Source organism: Schistocerca americana, chromosome 3 (genome assembly GCF_021461395.2).
Source record: "Schistocerca americana isolate TAMUIC-IGC-003095 chromosome 3, iqSchAmer2.1, whole genome shotgun sequence".
NCBI classification, from domain to species: domain Eukaryota; kingdom Metazoa; phylum Arthropoda; class Insecta; order Orthoptera; family Acrididae; genus Schistocerca; species Schistocerca americana.
The window spans coordinates 828,659,962-828,685,301 of NC_060121.1; the positions used below are offsets into that span (position 1 = coordinate 828,659,962).

The window sequence follows — 25,340 nt, forward strand, 5'->3', positions numbered from 1 at the left end:
CCCCATAGTGATCAGAGCCATTTGAACCATTTGACTGAGTCGGGGATTTGTGGATATGGAGGAGGCAGCACGTAATCTGAGATGGAGGGTCATCACGGGTGTGAAAGTTAGCTCATGCGGGACCCAGGGAGGTGTACTGTGTCCTTTGCGTAGTAATGACCTAATAGATAATATTATTAGCTACCTAAAAGGTTTTGGTGATGCACTTGTCTGCAGTGATGTACTAGCGGAAAAATTCTACAGATACCTTTTGCCAGGTTTTAATAGGATTTGAAAATGATGCAAAGATCGTCAGTATGCTTTAAATGTGCAGAAATGCAAAATGTTGCATTTCACGAAACGCAAAACATAGTATTCTATGACAATAGCCGTATAAAATCCAAAATTTAATTCGATTCTTGTATTTGGATTCAAAAAATTGTTCAGATGCCTCTGAGCACTAAGGGACTTAACTTCTGAGGTCGTCCCCTAGAACTTAGAACTACTTAAACCTAACTAACCAAAGGACATCACACATGTCCATGCCGGAGGCAGGATTCGAACCTGCGACCGTAATGGTAGCGCGGTTCCAGACTGTAGCGCCTAGAACCGCTCGGCCACTCCGGCCAGCATTTGGATTCATTTATGAGTTATCTTATAGGAATTATGTTTTCAGGAGACACATGCTTGGTACGACATCAACATCTAATGTTTGTTCTAGAGCATCCTGCAGAGATTCTTCAGACAAACTTGGTGTTTTTGCAGCTGCTCCCAATCCCAGTTACCGAGCGAGGTGGCGCAGTGGTTAGCACACTGGACTCGCATTAGGGAGGACGACGGTTTAATCCCCTCTCCGTCCATCCCGATTTAGGTTTTCCGTGATTTTCCTAAATCGTTTCAGGCAAACGCCGGGATGGTTCCTTTGAAAGGGCACGGCCGATTTCCTTCCCAATCGTTCCCTAACCCGAGCTTGCGCTCCGTCTCTAATGACCTCGTTGTCGACGGGACGTTAAACACTAACCACCACCACCACCACCAATCCCAGCTAAAAAGTGTTGGTGTGATAGTGAAATGCAGACCACACACAAAATTTAATTTAAGCATTCTCTATCAGAGCCATCTTTTGTGTTTTTCAGATGTTTTAGTAACGAGTGCTTTAGAATGGACAACTGTGAAATAGTGTCCTCGGCTCTGTGAGGTGTTGACAGAAAGGCGTGTTGGGCGTGTTGCAGCTATCCAGGCGCTGGACTCGCTGCAGCGGCAGTTGGCCATCTCGTTCGGCCCGGACCTCCTGCCCGCGACGCACCATGGCGAGCCGCACGGCCTCCACTCCTCCATGGCTGTAATGCGGCGCCTCCTGGTTGACGCTCAGGTCAGCACACCACCGCTCTCTACTGTCTATCTCATAGCAATACGCACTACAGGCGTGATGTACCAAAGGGATCTATTTTGTATCCTCTTTTGTTTCCGATTCACAACTGTTTGCATTGTCAATATCTTTTTTCCAGATATTATTGCAACAGACTCCACCGCATTGACATTGATTTAAATATTGCGTTATTGTGCTTTCATTACTGCTCAGAGTCGCCCGTGGAGCTATTCGTATTTTCAAATTTTTGAATAATCTAACAAAAAATTGACCATCTGTGAGCTGGATTCGGGCACTGAGGGTTCCTTACAAACTTAATCATGCATACAGACAGTACGTCCATTTCAGGATCTCGATGATTTTAGCTGTCATCGACAATGATACCGGCAAGATATTGGTCCCATGGATTCCAAGACTTTCGAGGATATTTTAATTTCAAGTTTGAAGTCTTTTGATTACACTGACTTTTAGAAGCTTAACACTTCCACACCAGAAAAGGCTTATAGACCTCAGTATGTGACATAAATGTCAACTTTATACGTCTACCTATTCCTGAGAAAGAGGTTGGTAGAGCACTTGGCTACACATTTACGACAGCGTACGCAGTCTTCGCCAAAATCGAGCAGCGGGGAATGCGACGGCGTCGGATTAAGTGCTGGCACGGTGCCTCTGCGCGTATTAATGTGCTGCTGCGTCTCACTTGTTGCAAAAACAGTTGCGCAGTGGGATATTACGCAAAACAAGTAACTTAAAAATCTTCCTGGCAGATTAAAACTGTGTACCGGACCGAGACTCGAACTCGGGACTTTTGCCTTTCACGGGCAAGTGCTCTACCAACTAAGCTACCCAAGCACGACTCTCGCCCCGTCCTCACAGCTTTACTTCTGCCAGTATCTCGTCTCCTACCTTCCAAACTGTACAGAAGCTCTCCTGCTTGGGTAGCTAAGTTTGGTAGAGCACTTGCCCGCGAAAGGCAAAGGTCCCGAGTTCGAGTCTCGGTCCGGCACACAGTTTTAATATGCCAGGAAGTTTCATATCAGCCCACACTCCTCTGCAGAGTGAAAATCTCATTCTGGAAACATCCCCCTGGCTGTGGCTAAGCCATGTCTCCTTAATATCCTTTCTTTCAGGAGTCCTAGTTCTGTAAGGTTCGCAGGAGAGCTTCTGTAAAGTTTGGAAGGTAGGAGACGACGTACTGGCAAGAAGTAAAACTGTGACGACGGGGCCTGAGTCGTGCTTGGGTAGCTCAGTTGGTAGAGCACTTGCCCGCGAAAGGCAAAGGTCCCGAGGTCGAGTCTCGGTCCGGCACACAGTTTTAATATGCCAGGAAGTTTCATATCAGCGCACACTCCGCTGCAGAGTGAAAATCTCATTCAAGAAGGATGTTAACAGACGGGGGAAAAGACAGACAGTCGGATAGCAAATGTCAAGAAATTTTTCTGTGGTATAATTACAAATTAACATTTTCAGTTTTTCCCTTTATTTGTACAGAGAAACCTTTCTTCTTGCCAAATTTCACGATTGTGGACCAATAGGAAGTACCCTATAGGTTTTTATGAGTGAGTTTTCGAGTATCACAATATGTGACAAAATGGCCGTATCTTTTGTTTGCTTCACTTTTTTACATCGGCGAGGGACATAAAATTTCAACTTTATACGGATACCAGTTCCTGAGAAAAATGGTTTTGAACAATCGGAAGACACTCGGACAGACTGAATGACAGCCAACAACAGTGATCCTGTAAGGGTTTCATCTTTACCGATTGAGGGACGGAACTCTAAAAACGGTCATACGTCATTTAGAACCACAGAATTCATCAAAACATACTATGATGAAAATGAAGAGGGTTGACTAGAAGCCAAAATTATCAGTTAAATAACATTAAGTGTATCTTTACACCACCGATCTAAAACACCCCTTAGAAGTGTGTGAATGTACAGGTCACCAGTTTGTCATTTGTTGAATTCTTGAAATCTCCCTCATTTCCCTAGCTTTTAACCCGTCTGGTGTTGGATCCGTTTTTCTGGACTTGGCGAATTTTATTTTTCATTATTTCACTATGTTGCCGGATATGGAACATTGCACCCACGTGGCGAACACGTGTTCTCTACCGCTCGCTATGCACGCGGTTCGGTCTCACCCGCTTTCTCAGACCAGCGAGCACTCAGCGAGTCCGAGCTAACAGAAGCGTGGTGGGAGGGTGGTTCACTTCCACGCGGCTAAGAAAACATGGCGGTTAACTAAGAGACAAAGTACCAGGAGGCGTACCCACACTGCAACATCGCAGCCTATGCGAATCCGCGTCATTTCCGCGCAAGCGGCTGTGTCACTAGCCGAGATAGCGTCGGCGATCTTCGGCAACTTCCACCAAGCTGTGCGAAGTTTTTTCACCTCTTTCCTCGCACACCACAGGCGGATCGGGCCGGCCCTTGCAGCTCTCGCTACATGCCCTTCCCTATGCCACAGCCGTAAATCTAACCTATGGGACAGAGCTCGTTTAGTTCCATCTGCCTGCGAATCTTGTGTGGTTTGAGTGATGCTGCATTTTTATCTGTTTGTGTATCATATTCGCTGAAGAGCATTTTGGAGACAAGACCAGCATTTGCCAAAATGAGCGTGGGGAATCTCCTAAAAACCACACTCAAGCTGTCCCGTGCACCACGCCACAGTTATTAATCCGCCGCGCGAATTCTATCTGGGTTTGGTTCACCATCGTGGCTCAACGGATAGGATACTGGTCGTGAAGCTACAGGGCCAGCTCTAAGATCTTGAGATTTAACCTGTGTGTATCCTTTGCGACAGGTTATACCGTTCAGAAATTTGAAAATATCTTCACAGCCGAAAATGAGCAGTAATCAAAGGAAAATAAATCCATACTTTGTCCATGCGATGATAGCCACTGCGGTAGTACGTTATCACCCACAGTTCTTGCAGACGACATAAACAGAGATATAAAACATAGCAACAATCCTCTTCCTGGAAAGGCAGCAACTGAATATGATTCAAGGCAAATCTATTGTCATTAAATTACGATTAGAGTCAGTATGTAGAATTCAGCGCTTCTCATAGAATCTACAGGCCGACTCAGTTAATGAAACACGAGAAGTAGATGGTTTCAATTTTTGGGGCTACAGCTGGATCACAACCTGAATTGGAACACCCACACCATAGACGTAACGAAGATCCTTAGTTCAGCTACATTTGCAATAATCGTGGTTATTGTTATTGGTGACTTAAAAATTAAAAAGGAACTAGTTCACTCTGCCTGTTTAGAATATCTAATGAGTTATGGAATAATTTTTTTGTGTAAACCCAGCTAACAGGAATTATGTTTTCGGAAGACAGATGCTTGGTATGACAACAATGTCTGGTGTTTGTTCTAGAACACCTCTAGACAATCTTCAAAGAAACTTCGTATTTTGGCGACAAACTGTTTCACAATACTCAAATTCAGTATTATTCTTTATTGTTACCAATCCTTCCCGATTAGTGCAAAATATGTGTATAGGGTGGCTCAGCTGCAACTCACAAAGTCTTTAGAAACCAAGCGCGAGATTGTCATATCCCCTCACTCACAATGTACATGCTATTGGTCCTACAGAAAAACTGAGCTGGATCTTTTTGTAGGAAATGTAATGTAGTTAAACTCTGTACTGGGATACGATTCGCTGTCGAGTTATTTAAGAAAAACGCATTTGGAGGTCATTTCCGTACGTTTTTCTTGAATAATTCGGAAACTACGGCCTCCAGCGAAAACGTCTTCCAGTGACGAATTTAACTACATTAAATTTACTACAAAAAGGACCTCTTCATTTTTTCTATAGGACTAATAGTATGTGTGTTAAAAGCGAGAGAATATGAAAATCTGGCACGTGGTATTTGGAGGCGTTGCGGGTTTCGTAAGACCCAAAGGCAGTGGTAGTTGAAGCACCTAGTAAAATATTACAACGAGGAACTACTTCCACAAAGCCTTCAGTGGGTCAACAATACTAAAGAAAGGACAGCATACAAGAGTACACATGAATTCAACAACCAGCCAAGACATATTGTGGTGGGGCTTAAAACTGGATTTCAAAGCGTTCTGTACAGTAGTTCTGCAAATCCGTTGAAAATTATGATCAGAAAAATTTTATTAGGTTGTAATATAACAAATATTAGCCGTTTAATACTATCATGTTTCATCTTCTTAAGTCATTTGTAATACTGAGTTTAAATGAAACAAATGTCCTTGAATTATTTTCATATTCTAGACACTCGTCTCTGTGGGCTCCAAGAAATACATTTAATGTGCTGTAATAAAGTTTTGGTCAAATGTTAGCTTTCTGTTCTATTGCTATTGTGTAACATCTAAGGATCTAGTATCGTTATACTCATAACCATAACATTTCTTTATTTCTGAGTCTTCAACTTACATATTTGTACTACTATATATTTATGAAGATCTACAGTCAACTATCAGTTATTTTTACCAGTCAGTCCTCAATTTCGCAAGTTTTTAGACTTTTATTCAGTCCTCAATTTCGCAAGTTTTTAGATTTTAATATCTTGAAGATAACTTCAGCTTTACTCAGTTGTAGCCTCGGAAAGCAAGTAACATCATTCAGATCGTGTTGCAACAGAAGCCAGCGAGATAGGCTGTAAACTTATTTGCAGTAGACTAGCTTAGACCCTGATAAAGTCATACGCTTATCCACAAAACAGGCAACACAGCCAGCACTTAGAGATGTGGGAGGAACTGTGGTTGGGTGACGTCTGTCCCCTGCCACTCGACTTGCCAAAACGTCTGTCACAAAGCTTTCTAATCAACGGATAAAAAGCCTACGAGCAATCCTAAACACCTTCACACTCCCCTCTCACCCTGCTGACTTTTCCATTTACCGTTCATATTGCACCAGAGCTACATTTGGAAAGTTATACCACACTTATGGTTGCATGAGACTTAGTGCCTTCTTTACGCAGATCGTAGACCTGTGGCGCGGCTGGTTTCATCGCGACGATTCGTTTAATATTTCGCTAGGTTTTCTTCGGTTTGTCTCCACTGAATGGGCCGCTGCGCCCGGCGACGATCGTTTAACCGTGTAGGTGCAGTCATTAGGAATCAGCCATTGTCTGTTTCGCTAGCAGCTGGCAAGTGGCGAAGCCTGCCGCCGGCTATTTCCCGTTATGGTGTTCCTATTGTCCCGCGACGCCAGGTGCGAAACGCCTGCGGCATGTCTTGTGTTGGGTGTGTGAAGCGGCGGCGGGGGAGAGGGGCGGGGAAGGGGATGACAGTCAATCGCAACTGAACCACTTGCTTCTCACTCCTAGCAACAATAACAGCAGCGCTTCTAACATAAACATCGATGTGATTGCAACAAGTATAGTCAAAAATTAACAGCCCTGAAGGGGACTGCTGCATGTCGGCCGAAACTTCGGCAACTTAGCTGTCGTAGTAGTTACACTGACGCGGCCCAATACCCAAAATTATTTTATGCAAAAATTACACTGTTGTTTCTGTGGGTGAAATAGATAAAATAAATGAAAAACATTTCCTTGTGTTATCAGTTACTCTCATCATAAGTGAACCGATTTTTTTAGCTTTTTTCATGTTATTACTGGGAGCATCTTGCCAGCGGTGTTGTGGATCTATTAACCCTACACTATATTTTTCAAAATTTACCTAATTATTTTCAGGAAAACAAACTAGAGGACAATGTTACGGGGACAGGACAGGTAGCAGATGAAGATGCGATGGGAGATATGATACTGTGAGAAGAATTTGGCAGGACACTAAAATGCCTAAAAGTGCAAACGAGGGCACTGGAGAAGAAGATATTCTCCGAGAATTATTGAGACTTTGGAAGAGCCAGTCAGTACAAAACTATTGTACCTGATATGCATGGAGCATGATACAGGCGAAGTACCTATGTATGTACGTATGTATTGAGCTGGGGACCTAGAAACGACGGAGAGGCTTCATCCGCGCCGTAGCCCTCAGTGGTATACAATTCCACAACGGGCTACAGCAGTCCACTCACCCCACCGCCGCCCCACGCCGAACCCAGGGTTACTGGCGGTTCGGCCGCTAGTGGACCCACGGGAACGTTCCACTCCAGACGAGTGTAACCCCAATGTTTGGGTGGTAGAGTAATTATGGTGTACGCGTACGTGGAGACAGTGTTTGCGCAGCAATCGCCGACATAGTGTAACTGAGGCGGAATAAGGGGAACCAGCCTGCATTCGCCTAGGCAGATGGAAAACCGCCTTAAAAACCATCCACAGACTGGCCGGCACACCGGACGTCGACGCTAATCCGCCGGGCGGATTTGTGCCGGTGAAAGGCACGCCTTCCCGCTCGGGAAGCAGTGCGTTAGACCGCACGCCTAGCTGGGCGGGCGAAGTACCTGTAGTCATCAAGAAGAATATAATAATTCCAGTTTCAAAGCAGGCGAATGCTGACAGGTTTGAATGTTACTGAACCACCAGTTTAATTCATAGTTGCAAAATATTGCTTATTGACAGATGAGTGGAAAAACTAGTTGAAGACAACTTCGGAAAGACAAGTTTCGGTTTCGGAGATATGTAGAAATTCGCGATGCGGTATTGAACCTAATACGTATATTAGAAGATAGGTTAAAGCAAGGGAAACCTACATTTACAGTATTTTTAGATTTAAAGAAACCATTGTCGACTGGAATACACACTTTCTGAAGACAACAGGGATAAAACACAGGGGGCAAAAGTTCTGCAGCTTGCACAGCAACCAAACTACCGTTAAGAGTTAAGGACATTAGAAGCACCTCAACAGGTATGGGAAGGGGAGGTTGGCAAAGCTTATAGGTGACAGCATAGGTGGGGTTGGTGGGATCACTCACGGGAAAATTCCTGCAGTAGTGGGTGTTAGAGTTGCACCTTTTTTAGATTGAATTCAGCTGATAGGTATTCCTGCTTAAGGGAAGTCTCTCTAACAAAGGAACCACTTTTGACAAAGCTTAGGTATCCGAGTAATGAGGGAATTAGTATATTTAATCAAAATATACAAGGTATTAAAGATAAAGTTAGTGAACTGCTTATAGATGTTGACTCTGAAATTATTGGTATATCTGAAATCTTCTAAAATAAGGAGGTAATTCAGAGGCTTCCTTTACCAGGATACAGGTTGGCTGGCAGCTTTTCTAGGAGCTCTTTGCGGTGTGGGGGAGTAGCCATGTATGTGAAAAACGGTATCCCATTTGAGTCAATTGAGGTTTCAAAGTACTGCACTGAAAAGGTGTTTGAATGTTGTGCAGGTGTGGTTAATTTTATGGAGCTTAACTTCTAACTGTTGTTATTTATAGATCCCCAGACTCCGATTTCACAACATTTTTGCTAAAGCCAGAGGAGGTTCTTGGTTCACTTTATAGGAAACACAAAAAGTTAGTTATATGTGGTGACTTCAGTATTAATTGTATAAGTGATTGTGCAAGGAAGAGGATGCTGGTAGACCTCCTTAATTCGTATAATCTTATGCAAACCGTATTCTTTCCAACGAGAGTGCAAGGGAACAGTAGAACAACCATAGACAACATTTTTGTTCATTCCTCATTATTAGAAGGGCATTGTGTTGGCAAATAGGTGAATGGCCTTTCAGATCATGATGCACAAATTTTAACTCTAAAAGATTTTTGTGCTGCAACACGTGTTAAATATAGTCATCAGCTGTTTAGTAAAGCTGATCCAGTTGCTGGCAAGATGTTTATAGCGCTGATACAGTAGACGACAAATATAATGCTTTTCTCAAGGCTTTTCTCGTGCTCTTTGAAAGTTGCTTTCCGTTAGAACGTTCAAAACAGGGTCTAGCACAAACAGGCAGCCTGGGTGGCTGACTAGAGGGATAAGAATATCTTGTAGAACAAAGTGTCAATTATATCAAAAAGTTAGAAACAGTCAAAATCGAAATGCAGCAGCCCATTACAAACAGTATTGCAAGGTGCTTAAAAATGTTATTAGGAAGGCAAAAAGTATGTGGTATGCAGATAGAATAGCTAAGTCTCAAGATAAAATTAAAACCATGTGGTCAGTCGTAAAGGAAGTGGCTGGTCTGCAGAGACAGGTCGAGGTTATAGAATCAGCGCGTAGTGTGAATGTCCGTGTTACTGATAAGTCGCATATTTGTACAGTATTTAATAATCACTTTCTGAATATAGCAGGTGAACTAAATAGAAACCTAGTCCCAACAGGGAATCATATAGCGCTCTTAGAAAAAAGTGTTCCGAGACTGTTACCTGAAATGCTCCTCCATGATACTGACAAGAGGGAGATTGAGTTAATAATTAAATCACTAAAGACCAAGAACTCTCATGGATATGACGGGGTATCTAGCAGAATACTAAAGTATTGTTCTATGTGTGTTAGCCCAGTACTTAGCCATATCTGTAACTTTTCCTTTAGGAGTGGTCGGTTTCCTGACCGATTAAAGTACTCGGTAGTGAAGCCACTTTATAAAAAGGGAGACAGGGATAATGTCGACAATTTTAGACCTATTTCTATGCCATCGGTGTTTGTTAACGTTATCGAGAAGGTTGTATATACAAGGTTACTGGAGCATTTAAATTCACATAATTTGCTGTCAAATGTTCAGTTTGGTTTTAGAAATGGTTTAACAACTGAAAATGCTATATTATCTTTTCTCTGTGAGGTTTTGGACGGATTAAGTAAAAGGTTGCGAACGTTAGGTGTTTTCTTTGATTTAACGAAGGCTTTTGACTGTGTTGACCACAAAATATTACTGCAGAAGTTGGACCATTATGGAGTAAGGGGAGTAGCTTACAATTGGTTCGCCTCTTACTTTAAGAACAGAAAGCAGAAGGTAATTCTCCGTAATATTGAGAGTGGTAGTGATGTGCAGTCCCAATGGGGCACTGTTAAGTGGGGCATTCCCCAAGGGTCGGTACTGGGGCCACTGCTGTTTCTTATTTATATAAATGATATGCCTTCTAGTACTACAGGTGATTCAAAAATATTTCTGTTTGCTGAGGACACCAGCTTGGTAGTGAAGGATCTTTTGTGTAATATTGAAACAGTATCAAATAATGTAGATCATGAAATAAGTTCGTGGGTGATGCTAAATCACAAAAAGACTCAGTTTTTACAGTTTCTAACTCACAATTCAACAATAAACTATATTTTGATCAGACATAATGGGCATATTATAAGCGAGACGGAACAGTTCAAGTTCCTAGGCGTTCGGATAGATAGTAAGCTGTTGTGGAAAGCCCATGTCCAGGATCTTGTTCAGAAACTAAATGCTGCTTTATTTACCATTAGAACAGTATCTGAAACAAGTGACACTTCCACACGAAAAGTAGTCTACTTCGCATATATGTCGTATGGTATTATTTTTTGGGGCAATTCTTCTGATTCAAAAAGGGTATTTTTGGCTCAAAAACGGGCTGTTCGAGCTATACGTAGTGTAAGTTCGAGAACCTCTTGTCGACGCCTATTCAATAGTCTGGGAATTCTGACATTGCCCTCACAGTATATATTTTCTTTAATGCCGTTTTCTGTTAGCAATATTAGCCTATTCCCAAGAGTTAGCAGCTTTCGCTCAGTTAATACGTACTAGGCAGAAATCCAGTCTGCATGTGGAATTCACTTCCTTGACTCTTGTGCAGAAAGGAGTGCAGTATTCTGCTGCATCCATTTTCAAAAAGCTACCATAAGAACTCAAAAATCTTAGCAGTAGCCCAAACTCTTTTAAGTCTAAACTGAAGAGTTTCCTCATGGCTCAATCCTTCTATTCTGTCGAGAAGCTCCTGGAGGAGCTAAAAAATTAAGCAAATTCCAGTGTTACATTGTTGATTTTCTTTATTTAAACTTACGACTTGACGGCTGAATATGTTTTTTTTTATGTTTCATTTTATCTGTTTCTACTATCGTGTTATAATTTCATGTATTGACTAGTTCCATGACCATGGAGACTTCTCCTTAATTTGGTCCCACGGAACAATAAATAAATAAATAAAGCAGGAGGCGGCTGACAATAGAGTGAGGCAGTGTTGTTGCCTCTCACTGATCTTATTTCTCTGTCCGCTGAGAAATCGATAAAGGAGAAATAGGTAAATTTGGAAAGCGAAGTAAAGTTCAAGGAGAAGAAATAAACATTTTGAAGTTTGCAAATGACATTGTAATTCTGTCATAGACTGCAAAAGACTTGAAAGAGCAGTTGATTGGAATGGGCTGTATCTTGAAAACAGGCTATAAGATGAACATCAACAGATGGAAAACGAGTGTAATTAAATGCATTTGAATTAAATCAGGCGTTGCTTTTGGAATTAGATAAGGAAATAAGACACTAAAGCTAATAGATGGGTTTTGCTATTTAGACAGCAAAATAACTGACTATGGCCGAAGTAAAGAGGATTTAAAATGAAGACTTTCAGTAGCAAGAAAATCGCTTCTGGGAAAACGAACTTTGTTAATATAAATATAAATGCGTCAGGAAATCTTTTCTGAAGATATTTGTCTAAAATATAAACTTGTACGGAAGCGAAATATGGTCCAGAAACAGTTCAGAAAAGAATAGCATTGCAGAATTTGAAATGCTATGCTATAAAAGAATGCTGAAAATTAGATGGGTAAATCGCACAGCTAACGAGGAAGTACTCTAAGAAATTGTGGAGGAAATAAATTTATGGCACGAATTAACTAAAAGTGGCATCGGTTCATAACACATCCTGAGACTTCATGGACTTGAAAATTTGTTAGTGGATGGAAGTATTTGGGGAGAAAATTCCAAAGGTGGAGACCTAGAGCGTCTTATAGTAAACTGGTTGAAATGAACGTGGGCTGCAACACCAGCGTGGAGAGAGGCATCGAAACATTCATCAGAGTGATGAGCACAACAACACAAGATCCCTAGGCTGAACCTGCGGTTCGGTCCCCACCAGAAGAAATTTTATGTTAATTAATCCACAACAAAATCATTTACAAATTAAAAACTTATAATGAAGGATTCAAAGTTTCATTTAATTCTGTACAGTTTTACTATATAATTGTTGAATTGATGATACAATTGAAAATTGAACAATTTATTTCATTTCCGCTTTTAAATTCCATATTCTTTTTATAGTGATTAGTTTGTATTTCACGGTGGTCCACAACGATAGATTACACAGACAAGTACAAAAATTCTTATTACAGTGATAGCTTTACTTTGTTGTTACGCTACTGTTATTCACCTAAAATGACTGACACGGTGGCCACGACAGTTCCATATTATGCCCTTCAATGACAAGTACAGCCACCATAATGCTGTAATAGGGATGTTAAAAAATTTTGTCGTGCTCTCGATTGGTAGTACAACAATTTTTAAAAAAAAATAAATTTGCATTCTCTGATTTTTATTTTGCGGGCATTATGCCTTGGTCGAAGACATAGTTCTCTGCCTAACGTTCGTCTTCTAAGGGTCCAGACGTCGTCAGAGGCTATAACGACTCAGAAAACCGAACTGTTTATAAGTATCCATGCAACGACCGGTATCTGACGCCATTATACAGCCTAAGATCGCAGAGTCACGCCGACGTACATTATGGAGTTCGTAGTGGGGAAGAGTTGACGCCGTTTGTTTTATTTCCCAAAAAGGTCCACAACTCGTAGTTTGCAGTGTTCAAGTATTCGCGCACCTTTCTTCTTGATTTAGTTCTTACCGCGTGCACGCGGGCGTGTACCATCACCGGTGGCTCTCACTAGGTCCTCCGATTGGACTGTGTGTGTACTGCCGGTAGCTCACGCTCGACCCTACCAGTTACGCTACCAGCACAACACTAACGTATGATGTGTTACCTATCAGCCAGGCGCAACGAACAGCTTTGAATACAATTCCCTCCCTCCCCCCCCCCCCCCCCCCCCCTCCTTTTCAATGACAGAGCCTTCTGAGCAAATGAGATCTCACAAAATTTGTGATTAATTATTGTAATATTTTATTATTAATTATTTATTTACTGTATTATTTTATGTGATCTCTCGTTGTTTTTAAAAGTATGTTCTTGTTTTAAAAGTACGGTCTTCTAAAATAAAAAGCTCGTACATTAAAGCAGTAGCCTAGTCGTTTCACTACGACCACCGCCCCATGGCGAGAAACAGAAAAGCAGCGCCGCCAAATGAAGAAAAGCATGAATAAGCGGGCCATTCCACAGAGGCAAACACAATTCTCAACGCCGGCGTGAAGGTGTTAGAAGCTGTGCCAATGCCGCATCTTCTGCGTACTCTGCTTATATGGTTGATCGGTGATTGTTTTTACGAACAGTAGGAAAACGTTTCTTTCAGTTGGTTTCTTTTCACTAGAGACCCAAGACCTTTTAGGATCTAGTCTCCCTTTTATATCTTTGTCAGAGTAGAGTTTTCTTTCTGAAAGCAGTTCGTAAATATTCGAACTCGTCCTCCAAGTAATGTGCTAACAGATTCTTTTATCGCGGTTTGCCAATGTTTTTATCAATCTTCTTTTCTGCTTCACATGGTAATTGGAATATTTTTGGAGATATCTATCCGTGTGAGTGGACTTTCTGTTGACTTTGTACCCTTGCACATGTAATCAAGTGTACATAGGAACTATAAAAAAGACATTAAGACACGCTTTAAGGAACACAAGAACAATAATTGTCGTCTGTGCGACAGTGATAAATTGGCAGTAACAGATCATGCGCTGGGCTCAGGGAATCATCAAAATCGTTTCTTCGATACTATGGTTTTATGAACATCCCATTATTACTACGCTAGGATGTACAGAGGGGCCATAGAAATATAAAAGCACCAAAACAACGTTAACAGAAATGGTGTAGAACTGAAATTATACAAGTTATGGGCCTTTGTGCTGAATAACGCATACAGAGCCAACTCTTCCCCACTAGAAGCTCCATGTCCGTACGACACCGCGATATTAGGTAGCGGTCTGATAACGTCACGAACCGATCGTTCTACATCTTCGAGGGGTGCTGAAAAGTAACGCCTTCGAATTTTTTTATTCTGTTTTCAATATTGATAAATGTTTTACGTGTCATCCATATTACTCGGTGAAGTTTCCCGCTTCGCTGTCGCAAGCTGCAACTTCTGCCCTACAGGGCTCCGAATTGTAGCGTGTAACGCGGTGTGCAACCTAACTTCGTCGGCACACGAGAAACAGGGTGCTGTAATCGTGTTTCGAAATCGAGGATTTCATCCACACATGAAACTCCATCTCCTTCGCGCTGCGACATCTCCAACAATCCGACGCCTTGGTTTCACTGTTATCGATCATCCTCCATATAGTCCCGACTTGGTCCTACACGAGTTTCATCTGTTTGCAAAACTGAGAGAACACCTTCGAGAACTTCACTTTGATAACGATGAAGTGGTGCAAGCAGAGATGTGGTTGTGACTTTATCAACAGAAATTCTACAGAGACCAACAAACTGACATCTCGCTCGGAGACATGTGTTCGTCGCCAGGATGGCTATGTTGAGAAATAAATATGTAGATTTGAAGAATAATGATGTAGAATCTTAATAAAATTTGTTTTATTTAAAAAGCTTTAGGAGTTTTCACATAAAAAACTCTGCAGCATAACTTTTCAGCACGCCCTCGTACATACATAGTTCGCAAGCTACGGTATGGTGCATGGCGGAGGGTACCTTAGACTATGTTCCTCTGAACGAGTCCTAATTTCTCTTATCTTCTTGGTTCTTAGAAAAGTGTACGTTGGAGGCAGGTGAATCCTCCTACAATCAAGTTCCGACGCCAATTCTCCAAATTTTCTCACAAGGGAACCTCCCCATCGCATCCCCCTCAGATTTAGTTATAAGTTGGCACAGTGGATAGACCTTGAAAAACTGAACACAGATCACTCGAGAAAACAGGAAGAAGTTGTGTGGAAGTATGAAAAAAAATATAGGCAACATCAAGGAGAATGTGAGCTCCGGAGCGCCGTGGTCCCGTGGTTAGCGTGAGCAGCTGCGAAACGAGAGGTCCTTCGTTCAAGTCTTCCCTCGAATGAAAATTTTAACTTTTTATTTTCAGACAATTATTTTGCGAAGCTGCACAGGTACACAGAGCAGTATTGTTTACCTGATCGTGTGTCAATTATCAAAGTTCAGGCACTCACACATAATCAACTTCGCTCTCCAAAATTCCAGGACATGTTCAGATTTCCTTGGACGTATGCAGGATTTGACGGTCTATACACGGAAAAATTTGAAAACGTTAAAAACATATGTTTTGCCAGAGCACAGGGAAAACTGTGTGACTGTGAAACTGTTGCATTCATTTGTTGCAGTTTATGTGACAAACTCATGTTTTCATCACTTTTTTTGGGAGTGATTATCACATCCACAAGAAAACCTAAATCTGACAAGGTAGAAGAATTTTTTTACCCATTCGCCAAGTGTACAAGTTAGGTGGGTCGACAACATACACCTGTCATGTGACGCACATTCCGTCACCAGTGTCGTATAGAATATATCAGACGTGTTTTCCTGTGGAGGAATCGGTTGACTTATGACCTTGCGATCAAATGTTTTCGGTTCCCATTGGAGAGGCACGTTCTTTCGTCTACTAATCGCGCGGTTTTGCGGTGTGGTCGCAAAACACACACACTAAACGTATTACAGTGAACAGACGTCAATGAACGAACGGACAGATCATAACTTTGCGAACGCTAACCACGTGACCACGGCGCTCCTAAGCTCACACCGTCCTTGATGTTGCCTATCTTGAGCATGGACTACTCAGTTTGTATATTTTGCTTATTTTTTTCATAGTTCTACACAGCTTCTTCCTGTTTGCTCGATTGATCTGTGTTCAGTTTTTCAAGGCCTATCCACTGAGCCAACTTATAACTAAATCTGAGGGGGGTGCGATGGGGAGGTTCCCTTGTCAGTATTGTATCTCGAGAAGAACATTGTCCTCCTGCCAGGAATGCCCATCCGAAGCATCTTCGTAATACTTTCGTGTTGATCGAACCCACCGGTAACAAATCTAGCGACATCCTTCTACATTGCTTCAATGTCTTAATTTAATCCGACCTGTGTCGATCCCAAACACTCGAGCAGTACTCGGTCTTTACGCGGTCTCCTTCATGGATGAGCTAAACTTTTCTGAAATCCTCCCAATAAAGTGAAGTCTGCCAATCGCCTTCCCTACTACCGACCTTACACGCTTGTTCATTTTAATACTGCATTGCAACGTTACCCAAAGATATTTAATCGACGTGACTGCGTCAGACACGATTGTTTTTTTCTACTCATCTGCATTAACTTACATATCTGCTTCATATACGCAGTCCGTGGTCTAGTGGCTAGCGTTGCTGCCCCTGAAACACAGGGTACCGGGTTCGATTCCCTGCCGGGTTGGGGATTTTCTCTGCCCGTGGACTGGGTGTTTGTGTTGTCCTCATCATTTCATCATCATCATTCGTGACAGTGGCAAAATTGGGCTGTGAAAAATTGGGACTTTGTACGGGCGCTGATGATCGCGCAGTTGAGCGCCCCAAAAATCAAACGTCATAATTTTCTTCATTTTGGTCAAACCACCATTCATCAAGCCAACTAGAAATTCTGTCGAAATCATCTTATATCTTCTTACTGTCAATCAACTTCGACACCTTCCCGTACACAATGCATCATCAGCAAACAGCCACATACTGCTGCTTATCCTGTCCACCAGATCATTTTTTTGTATAGGAAATAACAGCTCTCTTAACATACTTCCCTGCAGCACTCCTGACGGTACTCTTGTCTCTGATGAACAGTCGCTGTAGAGGATAAGGTACTGGGTTTTATTACTTGTCTTAGAGCACTAGATCACTCGCATATCTAAGAACCTAATACGTATGCTCGGGCCTTCGTGATAGCCTTTATTGGGACACAGTGTCGAGCGCTTACAGGAAATTTAGGAATATGGAACCTGCCTGTTATCCTTCATCCATGATTTGCAGGATATCATGGGAGAAAAGGCCAAGCTGAGTTTCGGGATGTTTCCCAGATCAGTGCTAACTAGTGGACACAACCTTATCCGTCTCAAGGAAATTTATCATGTTCGAACTCAGAGCGTGTTAAGGTCTTTGGTCTGTAATTTTGCGGGTTCGTTCTTTTACCTTTCTTACAAACAGCTGTCACCTGCGTTTTTCCCTCGTGCTAGGCGAGAGATTAGCGATGAACACAAGCTACGTAAGGGGCAAGTGCCGGGAGAACTCGTTGTAAAACCGAAACGGGATTCCAGTCGGACCTCGCGACTTACTTGTCTTTAGCTCCTCCATCTAATTGTCTACACCAGGGATGCCTCCTTCCACGTCCGCCATACGGGAATCTTGTGCGACGATTAATTCTATAGTATGTCTGTACAATCCTCCTGCGTGAATGATTTCTTAAACGCGAAATTTAAAACATCGGCTTTCTTTCTGGTGTCTTCTATTGCCGAGTACCGACGAGTAGCTGAACAGGTACCTACGAACCACTGAGTAATTTTACGTAGGATCAGAATTTTTTCGAGTCCTCGGCTGTATCCTTCGCTAAGGTATGACGGCGGAAGTTGTATATTCCACGCATCGATATTTTCATAGACGTACGAACTTGTAGTAATTTTTACCTATCGACATTTGTGCGATCTTTTTTAAAGTAAGAGTGCTACAATCTCTGTATCCACGAAATTTTACGAATTTTATTAAACCAAGATTTGTATTTTCCTTCATTAAGCAACTTACTCGATATAGACTTCTCAAGAGCGCGATTTACAATTAGTTTAAATTTTGTCCACAATTCCTCTACATCCATCATAATGGAGCTAAATGATGTCTATTCATTGTCTAAATGGGATGCTAACAATTTACTATCTACTCTTTCTAGCAAAAATAGGCTCCAATTATTAGCTTTGTGATCGTTATGATGACATGTTGATCACTAAAGCCCGTCTCTACTCTCCCACTGTCAATCAGATCGAGCCTTTTTAAGGCTACAAGGTCTAAAACACTACCGTTGAGTGTGGCTTAACGAACTAGCTGCTCGAGACATTTTTCGGAAAAAGTGCTCAAAACCCTGTCATACTACCACTCGTCTGTACCACCCGCAATGAATCCATCGACGTCCCAGTGTGTATTCGGTAGTTTAAAGTTGTCTGCAACTAATATTGCGTGATCTGGAGTATTTCCGCGCTACTGAGCATGATTCTGCAACTGTTACAGCGGAATCTGATGATTAACTTGAGTTACGTAGGCCTGTTATTCGCCTCCAGATAATTTCACAGTTAAACTGAATTTCGACCTCTATGTCCACAACATTTTTGCTGACGGCGATGGACTCTCCCCCTCCAATAACGTCTAATCTGTCTTTTCGATAAACGTTCCATACCTCGCTAAATATTTCAGAGCTTTCAGCCACATCTCGGTTCCGGTAATAGTTTGAGCGTGACATCTTTCCTGGAGGGCAGTACATTCAGGAACTTTGTTAGGAATACTTCGAAAATTTACTGCTAAATTTTGACAGTCGGAGTGTCTTATTTTTACACGGTCTGAAATCGCTCTCTGCGTGTCGCCTGGTGAACAGAGAACCATGTGCTCTCCACAATGCTACCCGAGTATCCGCTTCCTTTGTGTAGTGTGTGGACATGTATAAACAGTTCAGCTTTCAGGAGACTGTATATGCTCTCTGAGTCGTTATAGCGACTTATGATGTCTCCAGATTTGGAAGGTGAACGTTATGCAGAGAAATATACCTCGGACCACGGCCAAATGCCAGAAAAGAAACATCACCAAACAGGCAAATATCGGCCGCGAAAGTCTGTACTGTAGCTTTGCAAGACGAACGTTAAGCAGAGAGATATGCCTTGGATCAAGGCCAAACGCCCATAAAAGAAAAAAATCACCACATAAGAAAATACCGACCACGAAAGCCTGCATTGTATTATAAAATATGTACTTCTTTAAAACTCCGCGTTTATTTGACGTTTTAATTGCCTGTTAAAACCGCTCTGGTGTGACCCTGCTACGGCATCACAAGTCAGTAAATTATGTCAGACGCTGTAATCTTAAGAAACCTTGTAAGGTTACATTAAAGAATGAAGGTATCCGAAAGTTGTTTTCTCCGTCTTAGAGAGAACTGGCGACAGGAAGAAAAACATTTTAATGGGTTCTTCTTTGAATGAAATGAAGTAAGAAAGATATCCGCTTTCCATAAAATAGAACTCATGTCGAACTGCCCATGTTTCAGTAACCATTCTGACAAACGTCTTAGCGATTTTGCCAAGCGTTTGACCTGAAGCCACTGGAAGTTCCACGAGACGGAGAGCGAGGTTTGAAAGCTGAATGCTGTCTTAATTTGTGTCTGCAGCGCACAGATAACTTCATACGAAAAGTCTATGCAGAACAATTAGGTCTACGTCTACGCCTCAATGAGCCCACACCACAGTAGTTAGAGCATTTCTTTTATTTTTACTTTACGTTGTTGTGAGGCAGGCCGCTGACGCAGGTCATTAGCTGAAGTATAGGCAGCAAGGCATGGAAATTTGCCATCTTGAGAATTAGTCACTCCTGGTAGAAAGTAGAGAAGTTGAAGGAGAATTTGATGGGACCCTGATGTGGAACTCTCGGGAAGGCTATAAAGGTAGCTGTTATGGAGGTTTTATAGGGGCTGTATTTAAAACATGGGAAGCAGAGTTGTGAGTAAGCTTCGGATTTAAAAAGAAGAGACTAGATCTGTACTGAATTCCGCCATAGGAATTTGGAACAAGATTAAAAATTATGTTGGACAGTGTGTGCAGTATGTCGCGTCTAATAAGAGACTGTGTACTGGCGAAGTCCCAGCCTAGGTTCGTAAACGAAGTGAAGACGCGATGAACGGTCTGCCAGCTAACGGGAGGGCACGTCATTGATATGAATGAAGTGTTACCATGCATTCGTGTCGTCACCAACTGTTGCTACTGGCTTCCGTGTTATAAATTGCCAATACAGGGTGGTCAGAAACGGTCCTAAAAGCTTACGAGGATGTTGCAGGGTAGGGTGTGCTGAGAAATAATTGTTAAGAAAAGAATTCGATACTTTGCGCCGTTTCCGCGTCAGTTAACACTGAAGTTTGCCAAAGAATCCATTGCGGGCGCAAATTCTAGTGACCGCCCAGCTACAATTTGTGTCAGTTGTTCTTACAGCGTAGATGACAGCGCACGAGACTGCTCAGCCTTTCGTTCGGTTTCGATCCTTCCAATCGTTCCATGTCCAATTTTTGTATCGCACTCTTGTTCGAGTTTAGTAAACCAATGGAAGAACTCGTTTGGTGATAACGTCCCTAGCGGGCTGCGTGAATCTACGCGCTCTACAGTGTAATTGGCTAACTTCAATGCTAATTGACTCGGAAACGGTCAAATGCACCGAATTATTTTAACAAATATTTCTCAGCACAGCCTACCCTGTAACACCCTTAAAAGCTTTTCAGACAGTTTCTGAACACTGTGTATACTGCCTGATAATACACTCCTGGAAATTGAAATAAGAACACCGTGAATTCATTGTCCCAGGAAGGGGAAACTTTATTGACACATTCCTGGGGTCAGATACATCACATGATCACACTGACAGAACCACAGGCACATAGACACAGGCAACAGAGCATGCACAATGTCGGCACTAGCACAGTGTATATCCACCTTTCGCAGCAATGCAGGCTGCTATTCTCCCATGGAGACGATCGTAGAGATGCTGGATGTAGTCCTGTGGAACGGCTTGCCATGCCATTTCCACCTGGCGCCTCAGTTGGACCAGCGTTCGTGCTGGACGCGCAGACCGCGTGAGACGACGCTTCATCCAGTCCCAAACATGCTCAATGGGGGACAGATCCGGAGATCTTGCTGGCCAGGGTAGTTGACTTACACCTTCTAGAGCACGTTGGGTGGCACGGGATACATGCGGACGTGCATTGTCCTGTTGGAACAGCAAGTTCCCTTGCCGGTCTAGGAATGGTAAAACGATGGGTTCGATGACGGTTTGGATGTACTGTGCACTATTCAGTGTCCCCTCGACGGTCACCAGTGGTGTACGGCCAGTGTAGGAGATCGCTCCCCACACCATGATGCCGGGTGTTGGCCCTGTGTGCCTCGGTCGTATGCAGTCCTGATTGTGGCGCTCACATGCACGGCGCCAAACACGCATACGACCATCATTGGCACCAAGGCAGAAGCGACTCTCATCGCTGAAGACGACACGTCTCCATTCGTCCCTCCATTCACGCCTGTCGCGACACCACTGGAGGCGGGCTGCACGATGTTGGGGCGTGAGCGGAAGACGGCCTAACGGTGTGCGGGACCGTAGCCCAGCTTCATGGAGACGGTTGCTAATGGTCCTCGCCGATACCCCAGGAGCAACAGTGTCCCTAATTTGCTGGGAAGTGGCGGTGCGGTCCCCTACGGCACTGCGTAGGATCCTACGGTCTTGGCGTGCATCCGTGCGTCGCTGCGGTCCGGTCCCAGGTCGACGGGCACGTGCACCTTCCGCCGACCACTGGCGACAACATCGATGTACTGTGGAGACCTCACGCCCCACGTGTTGAGCAATTCGGCGGTACGTCCACCCGGCCTCCCGCATGCCCACTATACGCCCTCGCTCAAAGTCCGTCAACTGCACATACGGTTCACGTCCACGCTGTCGCGGCATGCTACCAGTGTTAAAGACTGCGATGGAGCTCCGTATGCCACGGCAAACTGGCTGACACTGACGGCGGCGGTGCACAAATGCTGCCTGCGCAGCTAGCGCCATTCGACGGCCAACACCGCGGTTCCTGGTGTGTCCGCTGTGCCGTGCGTGTGATCATTGCTTGTACAGCCCTCTCGCTGTGTCCGGAGCAAGTATGGTGGGTCTGACACACCGGTGTCAATGTGTTCTTTTTTCCATTTCCATGAGTGTAGTACATATTCATATTCTAGATCTATCGTTTTCACCCTCCCAGCGTAATTTCCTGTAAGAACATGTAACGCATCACCCTCAGTTGCCAATAGAAGCCAATCTTTACCCAGGTTTCAGCCAAAATAATTTAGCCTCCTTCATAAGCCAGTGACACTGAACTATTGCATGCCAAGTGTCACTGGCTTCTGAAGAAGGCCAAATTATTTTGGCTGGAACCTGAGTAAAGATTGGTTTCTATTGGCAACTGAGGCTGACGTGTTACATGTTCAATTATCACAGTTGCTGACAGGGCCGCATAATGTTAAAAACTCTTAAATTTCCTGTAAGAATTCGAGCAGTTCACTGATGCAGTCACTGGGAATTGGAAATTAGTTGCAGAATATATGAACCACAAGAACAGAGGAGATCCGAGCAATACGGGCAAAAAACCGAACACAGCGGAGTATTAAAATGGGTAAATGTGGCATCGATAGCAAAGGCACACGTTGCCTCAAAGGCTAATGCATTCGGAAGACTTATTTCTTTCGAATCAGTTTAACACAAGAAGGCTAAACTGAATTATGACACAAAACAGTGAGAAACGTTTATATGTCCTAGGTAATAGACTCTAAGCCAGAAAAAGACGCACCACGAAGGAATTATCGACAGTTGATGAAGAAATCGGTAGATGTGATGTATGTTCATGTACAGACAAACAAATGATTACGTTTCAGAGAAATTCACTGATTCACTAAACATAAAGAGCTTCACAAATTCAGCATGTCAACGATGCTCTGCCCCAATTCTGGCCCTAATGCAACCAGTTATTTGGTTTAGCATTGATTGACAGTATTGTTGGAAGTCTTCCTAAGGGATATCGTACCAAAGTCTGTCCATTTGGTGCGTTAGATCTTCAAAATTCCGAGTCAGTCAGAAGGCGTTGCCCATAATGCACCAAAATCTCCCAATTGAGGAGAGATCTGGCGACCTTGCTGGTCAAGGTAGGCTTTGGTAAGCACGAAAACAAGCAGTAGAAACTCTCGCCGAGTTGGGGCTGGTATTATCTTGCTGCCGCAGATGACAAGCAACAGTGTCCTGCTATGAAAAGAAGCGGCACCCCAAACCATCGCTCCTGGTTGTCGGGCGGTATGTTGGGCGATACCCAGTTTGTTATCCCACCGCTGTCTGGGACGTCTCCAGACTCGTCTTCGGCTTGGAATCTCACTGGATGGCGCGGGGTTGTCTTCAGTGATAACTCCCGATTCGAACTGAGTCCCTGACCGACGTGTCACTGCAGCAAGTAGATACCTCCTATACCAGTATTGCTGGTTCCTGCTTCGACCACAAGCGAGGTAGATTATTCCAACACGTCGGTCAGGGCTCTGAATATGTCGTAATAAAGCGCCGAAATTGGTTGCCTAATAAAATAAGGTTGAAAATTGACTGCTGAAAGGTGTTTAATTTGACATTCTCAGTCGAACAGCCGAGTCCCGCGACCATCGCTCAAAAGATGGACATACAGAGACCAAAGTTGTTGTGTTTTATTCTCTTAGAAAACTGAAAGTATACGGCCTTTCTTCTTCATGGACAGAACTATCCCTGGTGTTGTGTATCTGGACAAGATTGAAAAGTTTTTGATTACACGTATCGATGAAGCTGACCGAGATGGGATGGGTGATTACTAGCAAGACGGTGCAGCACCTCATTCCCTCACGCAGGTTCCAAGTTTGCTCGATAATCTCTTCGCAGGTCGGTGGGGCGCATGGCCATCTCGGTCCCCAGACTTTGATACCACTGGATTTATTTCTCTGCGGTTTCAATAAAGACCGTGTGTACGTTCCTACCTTACCAAGCAATATAACCGACCTGAAAAATCGATTCAACGCTGTCGTTGCACAAGTTAAGTCCGATTTTTTGCAACGGCTGTAGGAAGAAAATGATTCCGGTGGGACGTTTGCAGCATCACATATGGTAGTCGTATCGAACCAAAATGACACTTGACACTTTTATGTGAAACTTGAGGAAAGTTAATACGTTTCTATATCATTCCAAAGTTTTGAAGTCCTTTTGTATTCACTCTTTATAGAGAAGAAGATAACAGGAGCTTTTTAAATATAGTGGTAGAGAAAAAAACTTAAGATTAGATTAGTAGGTCGTGTAAGCAAAGAAAACGTTGTGAAACGGATCTGGGAGAAAAAATGTATGAGATCGGATAAGTAAAGAAAACGTGAGTCGAATCTGGGAGAAAAAATTTTTGTGGAACAACTTGATTAAAAGATAGTTTGGTAGGATACAACTTGAGGCATCGTCGAATAGTTAATTTGCCAGTAGAGGGAAGAGGAGAGAGAGAGAGGGAGAGAGAGAAAGAGACCAACACTTGACCGCAGTAAGCAGTTTGAAGTGGATGTTGGTTGCATTGGTTTTGCAGAGACGAAGAGACTTGTATACAATACACTCCTAGTCCTCCTCAGTTATGAGCAGGATTTAGCCCATGATAATCTCACCCCTTCATGACATGATTGTCACTGGCCAATTGCATTGGGCCCACTGTGTATTTAAGGAGGCACAATTCAGTTTTACTCCTCTCGAAGAGGACGGAGAAAATACATGAAACATAAAGTAAATATTGAACACGTGGGTTAACTCAGTGATACTGTTTCTTGAAATCCTCCGATAATAACAAGCTCCGCTGGGAGGAACTCTTTACCTGTCTTATTTTCCCCTGAACATAACAGGAACAAAATTGATGCCACATACGTCAGCTAATGTGTTTTTCGGTATCATATTGGCTCTCGTTTCCTTTGAAGTCCGTGTATCTTTGTGAGTTACCTTCCACTGACGGGAAAATTACTTCCACCTCAGTGCTCCTGATAACACGACGGGTTCTAATTAACACAACTGTTTGTGAAGTTTAATTTCGAGTTCGGAAACAAGATTTTTAATTTTCTTCTTTGCTCTTCCCTCCTAGCAAGAGAATTATATACCGCGCCAGTTGGGTTTTTATCTTTGATGTAACCTCTATTTAACTTGAAATATGAAGACGCGTATAAAATTGACGGCGGAATTCCTTCTATTTCCATTTTTCATCTCATGGAAAGTTCAAAAACTCCAGAATACTGAACAAGACAGCTACTTATTAA

The 25,340-nt window shown here is 43.0% G+C and overlaps 1 protein-coding gene across 1 annotated transcript in view; it reads left to right on the forward strand.

Annotated features, from left to right (window-relative positions):
• Positions 1–25,340, forward strand: part of LOC124605202 (kazrin) — a 1,111,833-nt gene that overhangs the window by 730,523 nt on the left and 355,970 nt on the right. Inside the window, exon 3 of the mRNA XM_047136736.1 lies at positions 1,212–1,351. Within this exon, the coding sequence (XP_046992692.1) occupies positions 1,316–1,351 (36 nt within the window). The 5' untranslated portion in view covers positions 1,212–1,315. The remainder of the gene's footprint in view (positions 1–1,211; positions 1,352–25,340) is intronic.